The 15,193-nt window shown below is 39.6% G+C and overlaps 1 protein-coding gene across 1 annotated transcript in view; it reads right to left on the reverse strand.

Annotated features, from left to right (window-relative positions):
• Positions 1 to 15,193, reverse strand: part of EEFSEC (eukaryotic elongation factor, selenocysteine-tRNA specific) — a 121,701-nt gene that overhangs the window by 43,062 nt on the left and 63,446 nt on the right. Inside the window, exon 5 of the mRNA XM_084292596.1 lies at positions 10,980 to 11,621. Within this exon, the coding sequence (XP_084148722.1) occupies positions 10,980 to 11,621 (642 nt within the window). The remainder of the gene's footprint in view (positions 1 to 10,979; positions 11,622 to 15,193) is intronic.

Genomic DNA, 15,193 nt, shown 5'->3' on the forward strand with positions numbered 1-15,193 from the left:
CTCCATTATTCCTTATATTTATTATATGCCATTAGAAAAACAAGGGCTTTAGCAGTGCTGAGATAGAAAGCACTCAGCAACTTGCCTGCATGCCTGTTGGAAATAAATCCCTTATATCCTGAGGTCTCAGTCCCCTGCACTAGATATTATTATATGTTTAATAATATCTCTTCACCCCAAATCGGCCTATGACCAATTTACCCCTGAAGATGAATAACTAACAAGAGATGGCTGCTGGAACAAGAACTAAGGTAACTGATCGCTCTCTGCAGGAAAATAAATCGAAGAGGTAGAGCTTGGAGATAATTGCTACAAAGCAAAGTCATTTTCTCGGCTTTAAGACAATTTCATAAAAAATAACAGAAAAAATAGACTTTTTAGTCTTTGTTTGCAAAAAGCCACAGAAACGCGTGTTGTTCTTGCCGATTGAAACTCAACACTTCCAATTACTTTACCAGTAATTTACCTCCAATCGCTGGATTTTAAGTTAATCCCCTCTGGGTTCTCAGAACATCTACAATGGCAATCGCTTTGCCTATTAGCTGAATAGCCTTTTGGGAGATCTTTCTGCTTTTCTCTCAAACACTTCTTTTTGTTATAAAATATTATTAACTTAAAAAGCCAAATGCCGCAAAGACAGTAAGGGATACGCGCAGTCTGCTCTGAAGCAGCAGCAAGGGGCCTAGCAACGAGGGCAGACTAATTTTATTAACTTCAGGGAAACTTCAAAAAGCTTTAGGGCTTTAATGCCAGACAGAGACGACCCCAAAAGTCAGTTTAAGTGCTGCATAAACAAAGGATTAGGGCAAGAAAAAGCTGAAGGCTCCTTGCATTTCTTGTTTATATTGTCATATGACCTAGTGGGAGTGGGAGAGGGCTGCCTCTCTGACTTTAATCCCCCATGGTGTACAGTGGCGTTTCAGTTCACTGACCTACATTACGATAATATTTTTTTAAATTTATGGGCAGAGGTGCAGCATCAAACTCACTTAAGGACTTTAAAAAAGAAAAGGGGGCGGGAGGGGGAGAAATACTCAGAAGAGAAATTTCTGGCTGGTATAGTCTCCCCCTCTCACTTGGGTTAGATCAGCAGCTTAGAAAGGGATTTCAAGTTCAAAGGGAACGTCTCTGTTACTCTTGTTTTATGGCTTAGACCAGAGGACACAATAGCACCGAGTTTATGAAATATCCCTTCCCACTTGGCTTTTGTGTTTGCAGGGAAAAAAGTAAATAGCACTTTATAACCATAGGTGAAGCACGTCCATCTCTGGCAAATAACACTTGTGCTAATACCATGAAGTTCACAGAAAAATATAAAGCTCCTCACACTCTCCAACTCAGCAGTGCTTAGTATACACAGTACATTGCTCACAAAACTGCAGTTACACGCAGTGCAAACCACAGTGTAACGCCAAGGAGGAACTGTGGGATTTCCCTGTGAGCAGGGATAGCAAGCTATGCCGCCTCCCCTGTTAAACACCCTCATTTTTAAGAAAGCTTAGAAAATGCTGTCATCTTAACATCCTCTCAAACAATCTATCACACATTTTCAGGGCAAATAACTCCCTGTCTTAACACTACTTTGGAAAGAAATATGGGGATCAGAATCGAAGCACGCAACTGCACATCAAACAAGACAGTGCTACAATAAGATGGGAAATATAAGATTTCAGAGAAAATAAAATATTAAGTCATATTAAAATGTAATAAAATGTAAATATTGAATACTAGAAAGACAGAAGTGAACAACCTTTTCTGATTCAACTTATGGATGGTTTTCAATTAGCAAAAAAGATTTTAAAAAGTGATAAACATGCCTGAGGAGTATCTTCAGCAAACAAAAAAAATCCATTGAAATCAAAGCAGAAAACAGGAGGGGGGGGAGGAACAAAAAGAACATAAGACTAAAACTGAAAATACCAAGTATTTTTATTACCTTACTGTACTTTAAAAAAAAATACACTTGAGACATATTTGTCATGATCAGTAACAGCTCATTTGTTTCCAGAAAAAGTTTCAGAACAGTTTCTATTTCTGTTTAGAAATGGGGATATTTTGGAGGCTGCAAATTCCCACTCTTTCTTTAAAAAGGGTTTGTGCATTTAGAAAACAGCTGTACATGAGGACACAAGTAGAAAGCAACTGACAGGAGTTCACTTTCAATGGGGTTTGCAGTTTGATTCTCCAACAGCTGTTCTAGTTTTTGGTTTATTACCAAGACCTACAGGTGAAGGACTTGGTACACAGAAAAATTTGGTCAGCTACATCTTTTCCTGAAGAGCTTACATCAATGTGAAAGCATTAGAGGCTTTTCTTCCTCGAATTCCCTCCAGCACTAGGAGCTTTTAGTTGCGTGCTGGGCTCTAAAAACCTTCTCGTCATCTTCCAAGCAAACAGACTAAACTTCTGCCTTTGAAGATCCAACCAGGACAGATGAGAAGAAAAGTTCATCTCCTTACGTACTTCATGTCTCATTACTGCTTTTCTAATAGAGCAAGAACCCAGCACAAGGACACCTCCACATATCCACTGACTTTGGCTTTCAGATGGCCACATCTCTCCCCAACCCGCCTTTCTTGCATCAAAGAAACCTCTTCCTTTCTTTGCCTTTTGCCTCCTTCCCCTGTAACAGTACAATTTCATTTGAGAATTTCTGACAGGCGGCCATAAACACCCTTCCCTTCCCTGAGCATTCTGCCATCACCATAACCCGGTTAAAACCAGTGCAGTAGTGGAAGAGGAGCCTTTATTATTGAGTCCGGCCATAAGGGAGTAACAGCTGCATACCAGACCTGACTGAATTTAAAAAGAGGTGAAGGAAACATGCACTGTAAAGGTATATGAGGATGTTACGGCTCTGTTTGTACCCCATACATGCCTGGAGACATCAACACCGACTGCTGTGTAGCTTTTAAAATTCAACCTGGCCTTGAAGGAAGGATGCAGAGAAGACTCCCAAACTGGAGAGGGCTCCTGTGCCATGGTTCTGATCAACCGCAAAGACTCTGGTTGTATCTTCATGACTGAAGAACACAGATATTTTCTTCAACTACTTTGAAGTATTTTAATACAGCAATCTCAGGCTCTGATGTTTTAGACACTCAAAACGAAACACCAGCAAGGCAAGGTAAAGTTAAATTTTGTACAGTGCCTAATGGGTGCATAGCAGTAAGTTGACAAGCACAGTGATAGTAATTTGTTTCTACAGAAAACTGCCCAGATATAACTTGGGGAGGTCAGAGAAGAATAAAGAACAGAGGCTTACAAAATCCATGCAGAAAATTAAGCAGGGAATGAAGACAGGCCAGCAAAGGGTCGCCCAGAGCAATTAACAGTGATAGAGAGGAGAGGGCCAACTCAACAGGCTCGTATCCTGCTCTGAAGACTCCACGCAGACATACAAACACCAAGTCTGTCCCCTCCCAGCTCCACCAGCACGTGGACCCTCCACCCCAAGCCCAGCAGCCCATCATCGCTCTTGGACAGCAGCTTCCTTCCGATGCCTGGTTAACACAGCTTGCGATATTGAGCCAGACAAGTCTGTGCTACACTGGTGAACATTTGTAACTCAAATCCTAGCAAAGGCATAGAGTAGAGGGATGGTTACAGTTCAGTAATGTGTGTTTTTAGTTTCACTTTACCTTTGTACTTTAAAAATGCCTAGGAAATTACATTTATATAAAACCTAAGTTATTTAAGTTGCAGAATTGAGCACTTAAGAAGTTAAGAAATGCCAGATGTCCATACAACCTTATTCCTGTCCCTCTTTGATATGCCCCACGATATAGTCTTTACATGACCACATCCAAAAAAATTTCACAGGAACCCTGCCTTATTAAGTGCACAGAGCAGAGGCACAGGGGAACAGAATTAATGTTGCATAGGCAACTGTAAATCTGGTATTTCCTAACTTTCAAGTACTTGATTTTGCAACCTAAGTAACATTCTTAATTTATTTTTGTATCCAATAAATAAAATGGTGTATTGGTTGCCTTGCTGACAAACCGATTCCCCCACAGGTGACTCTTACACAACCTCAGAAAAATCAAGACCAGCTGTCCATACACTTGTAAGACCCAAAAGCATGTCTGCATTTTAAATTTAATAATATAAATAATAACCATAGGTGTTACTCAAACCTTGCAAAACTCTACTACCCAGTCATGTGAAGCATGCCATTCTTTTGTTGGTGAGTGAACAAAATATCACGCTTTTCATATGAGTAAGCAGATTCTGAGACTTAGCTGGTACACTTTTTTGACAAATTTATTATACTCTGTTAATCCATATGTTGTGTCAGTCAGTAAAAATCAGCACCCTTCTTAGTGCTGTTTAACAAAAATGGTATTTCTGTTTAATGAGCATACAGCCCTCCCTTCCCCCACTAAGCTTCCTTCACAAAACCGCTTACTCAGAAACAGAACAAAAGCCAATAAATAAATGCATCTTTTATATTCCTATTTTACAGTGCATTTTAACTAGTGAATGTGCTGTGCGCTTTTATTCACCTGATTGCCTTCATCTCTGTATTATTACTGTATTTAGCATACCATCAGCAGCCAAGCAGAACCAAACAAACTCACGTTCAGACTTCAAAGCAGGAAAAATATTAATTGTGGCGTCTGCGTGTTTACAGTAGATGGGGTGACATCCACCCCTTCCCCCAGCCACAGTCACAGAGGTGCTGCGGACAGCCCAGGTCACTGCCAGTGCCTGCAGGCAGCACTCCTTCAGTTTTCACTGTTCGGCTTGGTCTTCGGGCCTGCCTGTGCCTGCATGACTTCACACACCGCATCAGTCACACAGATTTTGTGGCACAAAGTGTCATTGCCTGGCTGATGCAGTGTTTTACTTGCTGTCCTGCTGAAACTACCGTGCAGCTATAAGTAAACAGCAAAGCATTAGCCCCAGTAAGCCAATGAAACGTCCCTTATCTGGAAGATGGATGGAAGAATTCAACTACCTGAGCCAATAAAATGTATTTCTCGTTCCTAGCAGCACCGCAACCATGCAACAGAAAATGCAAGGAACAGCATTTCCATGACAAATAGTTTACATGCGGTGCACGGGCACAACTCTGTGAAACAAGTTCTGGTATTACTGATATCTGGAAAGAATTCAGTGAAAAATACACCAAAATTGCTCTCACGTGACCCTCTCCTCAGGAATCTTCTCTATCGCCAAGCAAAAGCAACCTTCCGTAAAGCTAGGCCTCATGCCTCACGTGAGCCATGTTGGATGTACCCCCTTCATTCGCGGGCAAGTTCATTTTTCCTCCTTCAGCAGTTTGGTTTAGTGTGTGGCTGAGTTATTATGAACTTGACATGCACTCTGTAAATTATATGTTGGCGTTTTCAGTCATAAAAAAGCCATACGGAGCTGTAAGAAAATATGGGTGATAATCATTAAAGTTTGTAAATGCCATTTTCACAACCACTTCACTTCAAAATGTCTGCTCAGAAACATCAACTTGCTAAAGCATAGTTCGGGTATACCATAGGCTGGTAGTCAACAAATTTAAATAATATTTTCCTCACAAGTTTCCTGCAGCTGCTTACGATTACTCATCTCCACCATCTCATCCCCTCTTCAGAAAGGCCAGAAGGATCTGTTAAGTGGTGGTGACAAAGATCTTTCATTCGACCACTCAAGAAATGCATTTGCTCTGACACAACTCTGGTTAGCCTACTGTGAGAGAAAAAAAAAAAAAAAAAAAAACAAATAACATTTAAAAGATGCTGAAAGATAAGCTTTTTTATCTTCCATTCAGACGCTCTGCCTCTCTGATAAAGATCTTGATAACTTACCCTGCTTTCACATCTTGCTCCTGCAACAATACTTTTCTCCTTGGGGACACTTAGATCACACCAATATTCGAACAATCGGTAACATCTTGTTATTAGGCAATAAGTGATCCTCTGGAAACCGAGCACACTAGCTACATGATGGCCCCAGTCCCCATGAGAAGAAAACAAAAAAATTCACTGTCTAGCAACCCACAAAACTCAGGAACAGCGTGGCTGTGAATAAGAACTAGGACAGCCCATGGCCATGACACATGAAAGGAAACTGCTGAAGAAACAAAGTGCAACTTGATTACCATCAAGTAAGCACAGCCTAAAAGCAAGGCAAATAGTGAAGAAAATACATGAGAACAGTGAAGTACACAGAGAATTCATTCTTCTTAATGTCAGATGAATATAGAAAAAAAACATCTTTAGGAAGGACAAGCCCATTCTAGTAGAAGAAAACATTGTTATGCTTGAAATGGGAAAAAATCACAATTGAGGTTTGCATTTATTTTCACTTAACAAGCTTGGAAGTGCATAAGGCGCAGCTTGTGCTCTGCAAACAAGGCAGAGTTTTCCTTCTCTTTTTGTTTCTCCCCAAGAACTACTGATTTACGAGCATCCTTAACAATAGGACCCTGCGACAACCATCCTAAGATAAATCCTGCTTGTGCAAACACTTTTCAAAACAGGCAGAATCTCTGAGTCATGCAGGAAAGCATGATGCACTTGTACAGCTCACTTTTCAGTTGAAATTCAGTGCATTCAACCTGCATGTCCATGGAAGCCAGAGAGCAAATAGTATGATAAACATAAAGGGTTTATCCCAGGAACTGAGTAACTGCTTCGTGAGTCACACTGGAATTAAGCCGTGATGCTGCTTTGAGGTAAAAAAATAAAAAAATAATAAAAAAATAATAATAATAAAAAAAAAAATCAGAGGAAGAGAGGAAGATGTTTCAGAGATGGTTGGGATTAACACAAGTCTCCCCCGCAGAACAGAGCAGGGCTGGTACGTGAGCAGCCTGTCTCCAGAGGCACACGACCAAGGACAACAGACACTGTTTATCTTCATAATTTGCTTGTCTGACTCCGGGGGCTGCTGACCTGCTACAGCTTTGCAAGCCCACCCTCATGACCACCATTCCATGGCCAAACTTTCTTCACAGCATCTCATTTGTTGCTTTTTTTTCCACCAAGACTCCCACATCACTATCCTTAAAGCAACGCTGGTGTTCACAATAGCACTCCCAGCTCTGCTTTCACTTTTTTTTTTTTTTTTAAATCAGTACAAGCCACTTGTTGCCAGCCTAGCACTTTTTCCTATTTAAAATACATTTGTCAGGCAGCCAAGGTTTTGCAAAAGAAAGTACCCAGAGGGCCACAGCCTGCCTCCACATAACCATGCAAGAAAGCACTCTTGACAGAAACTTCCTTCCACTGTACTTCTTCCCTCTCAAGTCCTCTCTGCATGAGCAAGCTGGACTAGTGTTTCATATAATTTTAAAATCAAGTTAAGCAAATATGAACCTTCGCAAAAGCCCTCTTCTGATTTTCCTTAATGCTAATCCCTAAAGATTTACTCTGACCCAAAAACAAATCTGTATTAAAGCAAAACACAACCATCCACACATTTCTGCAACAGTTTAGTTGCATCAAGCACAATCACAACCCTAGTTCGAATTGCACGACTCCTTCATAACCAAAATGCAATTCCAGCATGGGTGCAGTCCCCATCTTGGTTAGAGCATGCTTTCTACACCATGCAGGGCCTCAGACAGCACTAAGACAATAAATATTTTGAAGCCAATATTCTTCGATACTACAGTAAAATACCTAAAAACCCCTCAGTTTGTGCAAAAATGAACAAAAATATGAGAGGGAGGCTCAAGGATACGCTGCAAAGAGGTAGATTTCAAGATCCCTGTGGGCTGTCATACTTTCTGTCCCAGTGCTCAGTGTTAGAGAGGCAAGATACGAAAAGGCAAGGGAGCAGTGCAAAAGAAGTGGAAGGGTACTTTCATTTTTGTAGAACATTTGCCACCAATGGAGCAGATAAGAAAATCCAGGGAGCTTCTGCATACGTTTCCAATAAAATGTACTAATTCAAGGCCATTGGCTAGTTTATGTATGATTTGGACTTTTTAAAAATATGGTGTTTATCTAGTTCATGGATCTGAATTCCATTTGAAACACCAGAAATGTCAAAGTTGCTCTTAGAGAACCCAAAAAACATCTTTGGAAATAAATATCCTTCTTTTACTAAGAAAATAAACCTTAAAACCCAGGGGGTGCTGTGCACAGGAGACACAAAAAGCACTGTGAAGCTGAAACTGAATGAATTCACGATTCTTACTGCTCCATCATTGCTCTGAAATTAATCCCAACAGAAACAAAAAGCCAAACTGTAAATGCCTGATTTCTCCTGGGCAAACCAGTGGTTAAACTGCAGGGAATTTATCCCAATTCTAGAGACAAGCTGGGGTTTGGGAGAGCCCCCAGCTGATGGGCTGCAGCCAGCGATGGCCCAACTCCACCGCAGCCCTGTGCCGAAGCAGGGTGGGCAGACGTTACGCACCCGGCCTCCTCTCTCCCAGCCTCTCAGGAAGCTCTGAAGCTGATTTTCCCCATCAGTATTCTCTGGGAGAAAAGTTCACTTCTCATGAAGGTAATTCGGATTTTTTTATTTATTTTTAATGCCTCCCCGGGGAAGGTGAGGTGGGGGGAGCTTCCTTGCTCAACAGAGAGAATGAAATTTTCCTGTATCGGTGCCAAGAATAGACACCCTAAATTCAGCGATCCTAATCTCCAGCCATCCATCAGCAGCAGGGTGGGTCCAGCTGATTCAGATTTTCTATTAGCCAGTGACTTTGTGTACTAAAAAAAGTCGCTGTACCACCCAATTGTTCCTGCTGCTCTCCGCTCTGCGAAAGCACAGGCTTGGTAGTAGCTACCTCAACAAATGCCCTAAGTACTTCCCCAGCAGGCCTCTAACTGGCACCAATCCTCTTCCCACCAGCCCTCCCGAGTCCCTGCATGCCCCTCTGACTTCACAGCAGGAGCTTGTGCTGCGGCAGCGTTTGCTCCGTTGTCCTTTTGGCAGGCATCAGGGAAAACACCAACTCTGAGCATTTGCAGCACTGCAGGAGCCAGAACCTGAGGACAAGCCTAATCCGTAGATAGGCTGATGGTTCAGTGGCAAATGTTCATTTACAGGGCCAATTACTATTCATACCGACTGTGATCAAGGCCCATATACGGGGCACGCTGTTATCCCTTCTTCAAATGTCACAAACTCCCCAGCTTGGGATTTATATCTGAACAGGTCACCGATATAGAACCCTAGAAAATTACTGCACTGGCCAAATACTAAATACCCTACATTCATTGGTTATTTTCTGTACAAGAAATTCAAATATGAGTAATATGATTAACGTTATTCTGTTATTTACACAGTAAAATCAATAGCAGAACAAGTAAACCAGCAAAGCACTTAAAAATACCATTAAATAAAAATTAAAAAAAAATAAAAATGGCCAAGGCTCTCTGCAAAGCCAGTTACTTCAGTCAGACAATTTACATTCTCACACTTGGCACTCTGCAAGTTTTCAACGCCCATACGCGAGTGCCATGCATTGGAGTAAAAATAAAGAGAGAAGCTGAGACCAGTTCATTTCAGTTAAACAAAAAATCAAACGCCACACGTCTCTGGGGGTCACAAAGCCTTTTGTTCTCATTCATATTCCTAACAGCCACAAAGAAACAAAAGGACTTAGTAAGCCAGGCATCTTGGGATTTTAGCAGCATGGGCCCTGCCTGCACAAGCAAGTAAATTTTTAGCGGAGGTAACGGCAAATGTTTAATGAGTTTGGATAGCATTAGAGCATAAGAAGAATAAAATGTGAGAAGATGAAAATGAGCAGAATTGGTATCCAGACATCCACTTCTGGTCTAACCTTCTCTGCAGATTAGAAGACAAACTATTTTGGACTCAATATTGTAGTTCGACATCACCATCAGGCAAAAAGAAAGGTAGCTGACCATTTCAAACAAAGGAAAGACATAAGACACCTTCTAACAGTTCTGAAGAGTGACTGTTGACTCATCATAAAGACAAGTTTTTCAGAAGGTTAGATACCCTCTTGTTCACTACCTTCCTACTGACATAATTTGCATAAAAACAACCAGCAAACACGACCACAAAGTCCTCTAGTTCCTTTGCAAAGAATGGCCTCTGAAGTCATTAGTGGAAACACAAAGGAGAAACTCTGGAAAAGCAAAACCAACACAGAAGCCTCTGAGAGAAAGGGGCAGAAATATGAATTGCCTATTTCATTAATACAGCGAGGCATTTAGAAAAAGGCATCTCACTAATGCATAATCATGCCCTTGGAAGGAACTTCATTTATTTTTTACTATTAAGTTAGTAAAACAAACATCGAAGTACTCAAGAAGCCTACACTATAAATTGCAAACATAGCAAGCTATGTTGACGAGTGTTTAGTCTCCTGCAGTGAAGTAAGTAGAGACCTTATTCAGTACTCAAAACAGCTTCAATGGAATTCTGAGAAGCAGCAGCAAGAATGCTAAATGTTTTGTTCAAATAAACCAACTTTTGGATTAGGAAAATAAAAGTTAATAGTTCTTTACCCAGATGTTCATAAAACACCTAGCACACCAACTTATCAAGTAAACACTTGCTAAAATTTTCAACTATGCACATTTAGGGGTAAGCAATTAAATTTATATATCATACATCTCTATCTGAAGACATACATCTTTACATTTTAATGTACTGCAGACTGTGTTAAACACATCAGTGGAAAGCTGGAAGTTTTGTCAACCACTATATATGTTATGTTGAAAAGAACATATGACCCACTTAGGAAGGCACACAAACAAGGCAAGTTTGCAGGAAGAACACAATGGCTAGACCATCAAAAGGATCAATGAAAAAACAGTATCGAGTTACTTAACACTGTATTGACCTAAATAAACTTGTCACTTTTAAGCAATCATCTCTGATTCATCGCAAACAGGAAATATATAATATATTAAGTATACAAACATAAGAAAATGTATATAAAAGACTCTGGAATATAGAGGTGAAAATTCTGTTGCACACCAATGTATGCAACTCAGAACAAAGATTTCCCCTCTCCCACGTAAAGCATCAAAAAAACAGCTTACCCTTTCCACTTGTCCTTCTTTGTGCTTCAGCTTGTACACTTTCAGCTTTGGAAGGAAAGTCTCTATGTAGTTCTTGTCTTCCATGCCTTGAAGCAGTACCCCATGGAATGCCAATCTGCAGGTGTTTGCATGAATATCTGTATCCAGCTTGGAGCCGATCACAAGGCACAGTTTAGGGCAGGTGACGGGTTTTTCAAACTCCAGCAAAGCCCACTGTTGTCTTGGTAGCTGGACTTCTCCGGATTGGTCATTTTCTTTGTTCTCCTCTGCAGATTTTGAGTCCTTGGACAAATATTCCTCTTGATAAAGATAATCTTTTTCAAAATCAAAAGCATTCTCTTGAATTTCTTCATTGAAGTCAGCAGGAGCTGGACTGAAAAACATCACTCTTCCCATGACTGTTTCATGACCAACGGTGATATGGAACTTAGCCTTGGTTTGAAGAGCTCCTCGAAAATACTGGATTTTCTTCAGGGAAATTATTGCAGCATGGATGGTGTGAAGTGATTCTGGGGTACAAACCAGCCCTCGTTCCAGTAGCTTGGGATCAAACTGGGTCACACAGATGCCTACTCTGTCACCCTGCATAGCGTAAGTCACAGGAGTGTGGAACATCTGCATAGACTTGACTTTCTTTGTCACCTATTGATTAAAGAACAAGAAAGAAAAAAATTAATTGCACACAAGCACATCACAAGCATAAAGCCACGTCAAACCCTTCTCACTTCTAAGGAGGCTGATGTTCTAAGAGAAGTCCACAATTCAGAAATCAGAAAGTGAAGAGACTAAGAACATGATGCTATCATTTAAAATTAGCGCAGGTTTGAGTTTTACCTTGTTCTATTTCTGTTCATGAAACTGTAGCATTACCATGGCCAGAATTACATTGATATTTGCTCCATCTCTGCTGCAATACCTTCCTACTATCTACAAATCAGATATACCGACACCATGGAATAGCTTACTCAACGTACTCTCCTCCAAGCACCTGTACCAGCAGAAATGTAATAGTACAGTAACCATCCATGCACCTGCCTCACTGATTTTCCACCTCCTTTCATTGATTTCTTCATTCACTTTTTTGACTTGGTTAAACTCAACTGTAAAGTGTTCAGAACAATATTTCTTTCCTTATAGTGCATTTGTACAACACCAAGCACAATGCAGTCTTTTAAACTATCACATCAAATTAATCGATAATACCAAAAATGAAGATTGCAGAGCCTATTCCATTCTACGTATTACAGAAGAAAAAAAATCTTCAAAGCCTTTTACTGCAAATATTTTTATGCTTACAAATATTTGTATGCTAGCATCACCACCACTAAAATCTGTGGGTTCCACCTGTTAATGATTATCACATGAAAAGTAGAGCACTGTCCACAAATTAAAATCTATTAAAATATGTCTATATTAAAATCTAATAAGGTTGCTGTTCTTTTACTTATTCGAAGGAGTTCTTCAGCAAAAGAGAAGAGTGAAATAAGCTTTTAAAGATCAGTCTTGGCTCTGCTTGATCAGACCAAGCCAATTTAGTTTAACAAGGTTTCATTTTGGCTTTTCTTTCTGTTCTGTAAACCATCTTTCAGTAAGATTTTTCTGGTTTGCGTGTAACCAAAAGTTTTTTCTGATAATATGTTTATGTTACCACCTGTTGCATTCATTCTAATGGGCATTGGATAGTTAACCACTCTGCCTGAAGTACCTACATTAGATACCAAGCTTTTAATACTGAAATGATGTTTTTGGCAACAAAAAATACCTCTCCTAAATAAATATTAAGTACTTGGACAAGAGTCCTCAGTACAGAAAACTTACACACATTCTTGAAAGTCTGAAACCTCAGAGTTCACATCCAAGAACCAAACGCTCCATGGGAAAGTGCTTTTCCAGAGATCATTTCTTGAGTATGTTTTCATCAATATACAATGGATTATACTGTGGAACGTACACAGAATAAAATCAGTAGCAGACCTCCACTCTGTATCATTTTCTTTTCTGCTCTCTTCCCTTTTTGATAGCTGTGGAACTGGTACTAAGAAAAGGTTCATGCCAAATGCTACCGTGCAATTTTCAGCATTCACGCCATTATTATGTCTTACTCAGCTGCAACTCTTCTCAAATTAATCCTCCACCACTGCACATACTTTAGCAACCCATCTTCTAATCCTTGCCTATCATATCTTCTGTTCCTGGAAGTAAGAACTCAAAATGCACAAGCAGTGATGAAGAGAATCCCAAATCAAGCATGTTACGATCAGACTCAGCAGATCAGAGGTTCATTCTCAGTATGTCACACAACTTAGAGCACATCATTTAGGTTAGACTACTCAGAGCAGTCTAGAGAAGTTAACCCTATTAATCCCAGAATTATTTACTTGCACGATAGCACTGAAAATTCCTGCTTTTATTTCTGCACCTTGGATGCAATGCATAAGTGAAAATAAAGTGTTGTTTTTTTTTTTTTCTTTTTTTTTTTTTCACCTTTTCCTTTTCTACAAAGCCTGCCAACTCTATTTGAAGGGCGTAATACCTGACTCCATACAAATCTTTGTGCGACTTCTCAACACCACCAACATAAGCAATACTAAGAGAAGACTGTAGAAAATAAGACAGAAAAAGACTCATAGGAGAACAAGTTGTAGAAACTTAAATCAGAATAGATTAGGTAAAAAGTTTATTAGCTGAACAAAAACCTTTAGTAGGTGAAATAAAAAAGCTCTCCAAATAAGCCAGGAAAAAAAAAAAAAAAAAATCACAGGAAATATACAGAAAGGTCCTTTGAAAAAAAAAATAATAACTAGCAGATACGCAGCTTCTGGAAAAGAACAAAAATTCTACATTTTTTCTTGAAAGTGTAATTATACAGATAACAATGGCTCCTACAAAGACCATTTGGGTTCCCTGCATCTCTAGCTGCTAACCAAAATCAAAAGATACACCCACCCTTTTCCAGACTATAACAAGCTAATTATCGTAACACTTTTCAGATCAAGCATCACATTGATGCCTGTGTATTCTCCAGGTATCCAATAGACATTATGAGAATGGAGAGAGCAAGAGCTAGGCGTATGTACAAGAAGAAACCCTGGACCAAAATACTTTGGTGTCATCTTAACTAATGTCAAAACAGAATTTAGAGGCCATTTTAAGTATTTATGAGAATTTTAGTTCAACATTTTTATATTCAAGCATATATTCATTATTCCTTTGGAAAAACACCTGAGACAGTACTTCCTTCTCTACACGGACAGAAGAGAAAATTTCACAATTTTCACCTCTACCACTCTGTTCACTTAGAGCCTTGTAGTTTTGAAGGCTCGAAGTGTCAGGGGTTGAATCAAACCCTTTCACCCTTCCTTCACTATAACCTGCCTCTCCCTCTTCAGTTTCAAACACTGCAACAGTTGCAGCAATGGTGATACCACAAATAATGGTTAAGGACTTGCTTAAAGAAGTTTTTCTAAGTATGTTTCAAAGAAAGAAGCAAGCATAACAGGAAATAAATTGCCATATGAAAGGTATCAGAGATTATTTTGAAAGACTATGATGTAATACGTGATAATTAAGTCTTCTGCAACCATGCACAGAGTGAACAATAAACAAACAAGAACTACAGCAGCTTCTACACCTCTTAAAGGAATTGAAATATGCACAAGTGATCTATGCAGACACAAAGGTTTTTATTTTATTATGAATCTTCTGGTTTATAGTATATTTTTAAAATATTGTAACACTCAGATGACTAGTTAAAATGTTCCCCTAAATTAACTCAAATGTTTAGGATAGACGTATTTGACATGCAGCTTATAAATAATGACTGGAAAGAATTAACAAGTACTTTTGGAACATTCATTTCACGTGATTAAACCTTTTCAATAACATTTCCAGTTCTCAACTGTGGCATAGAAAGCTGGCTTGTATCGGAATACGGGCTGCCTTCTTTGATATTTCAGTGCTGAGCTACATTAAAAGGAAAATACATTTATTGAATATCACTTCAATGACAAACATTTGCTGCAATTCCTGGATGTAGAAGAAACTTTGCAATGGACTATCAATACATGAATATTTTCCAGTGCTGTATGAGACTTAACAGTACGGTTCCCTTAATACATATGCTGACAGCCCAGTGTCCAACCCCGGTTCAAGAAAAGTCTTGGATCCTGACTAATTCTCTTTCAGGGTCTCTTTCAGAGAACAGCATCCTAGTT

Source organism: Netta rufina (genome assembly GCF_964035555.1).
Source record: "Netta rufina genome assembly, chromosome: 10".
Lineage (NCBI taxonomy): Eukaryota > Metazoa > Chordata > Aves > Anseriformes > Anatidae > Netta > Netta rufina.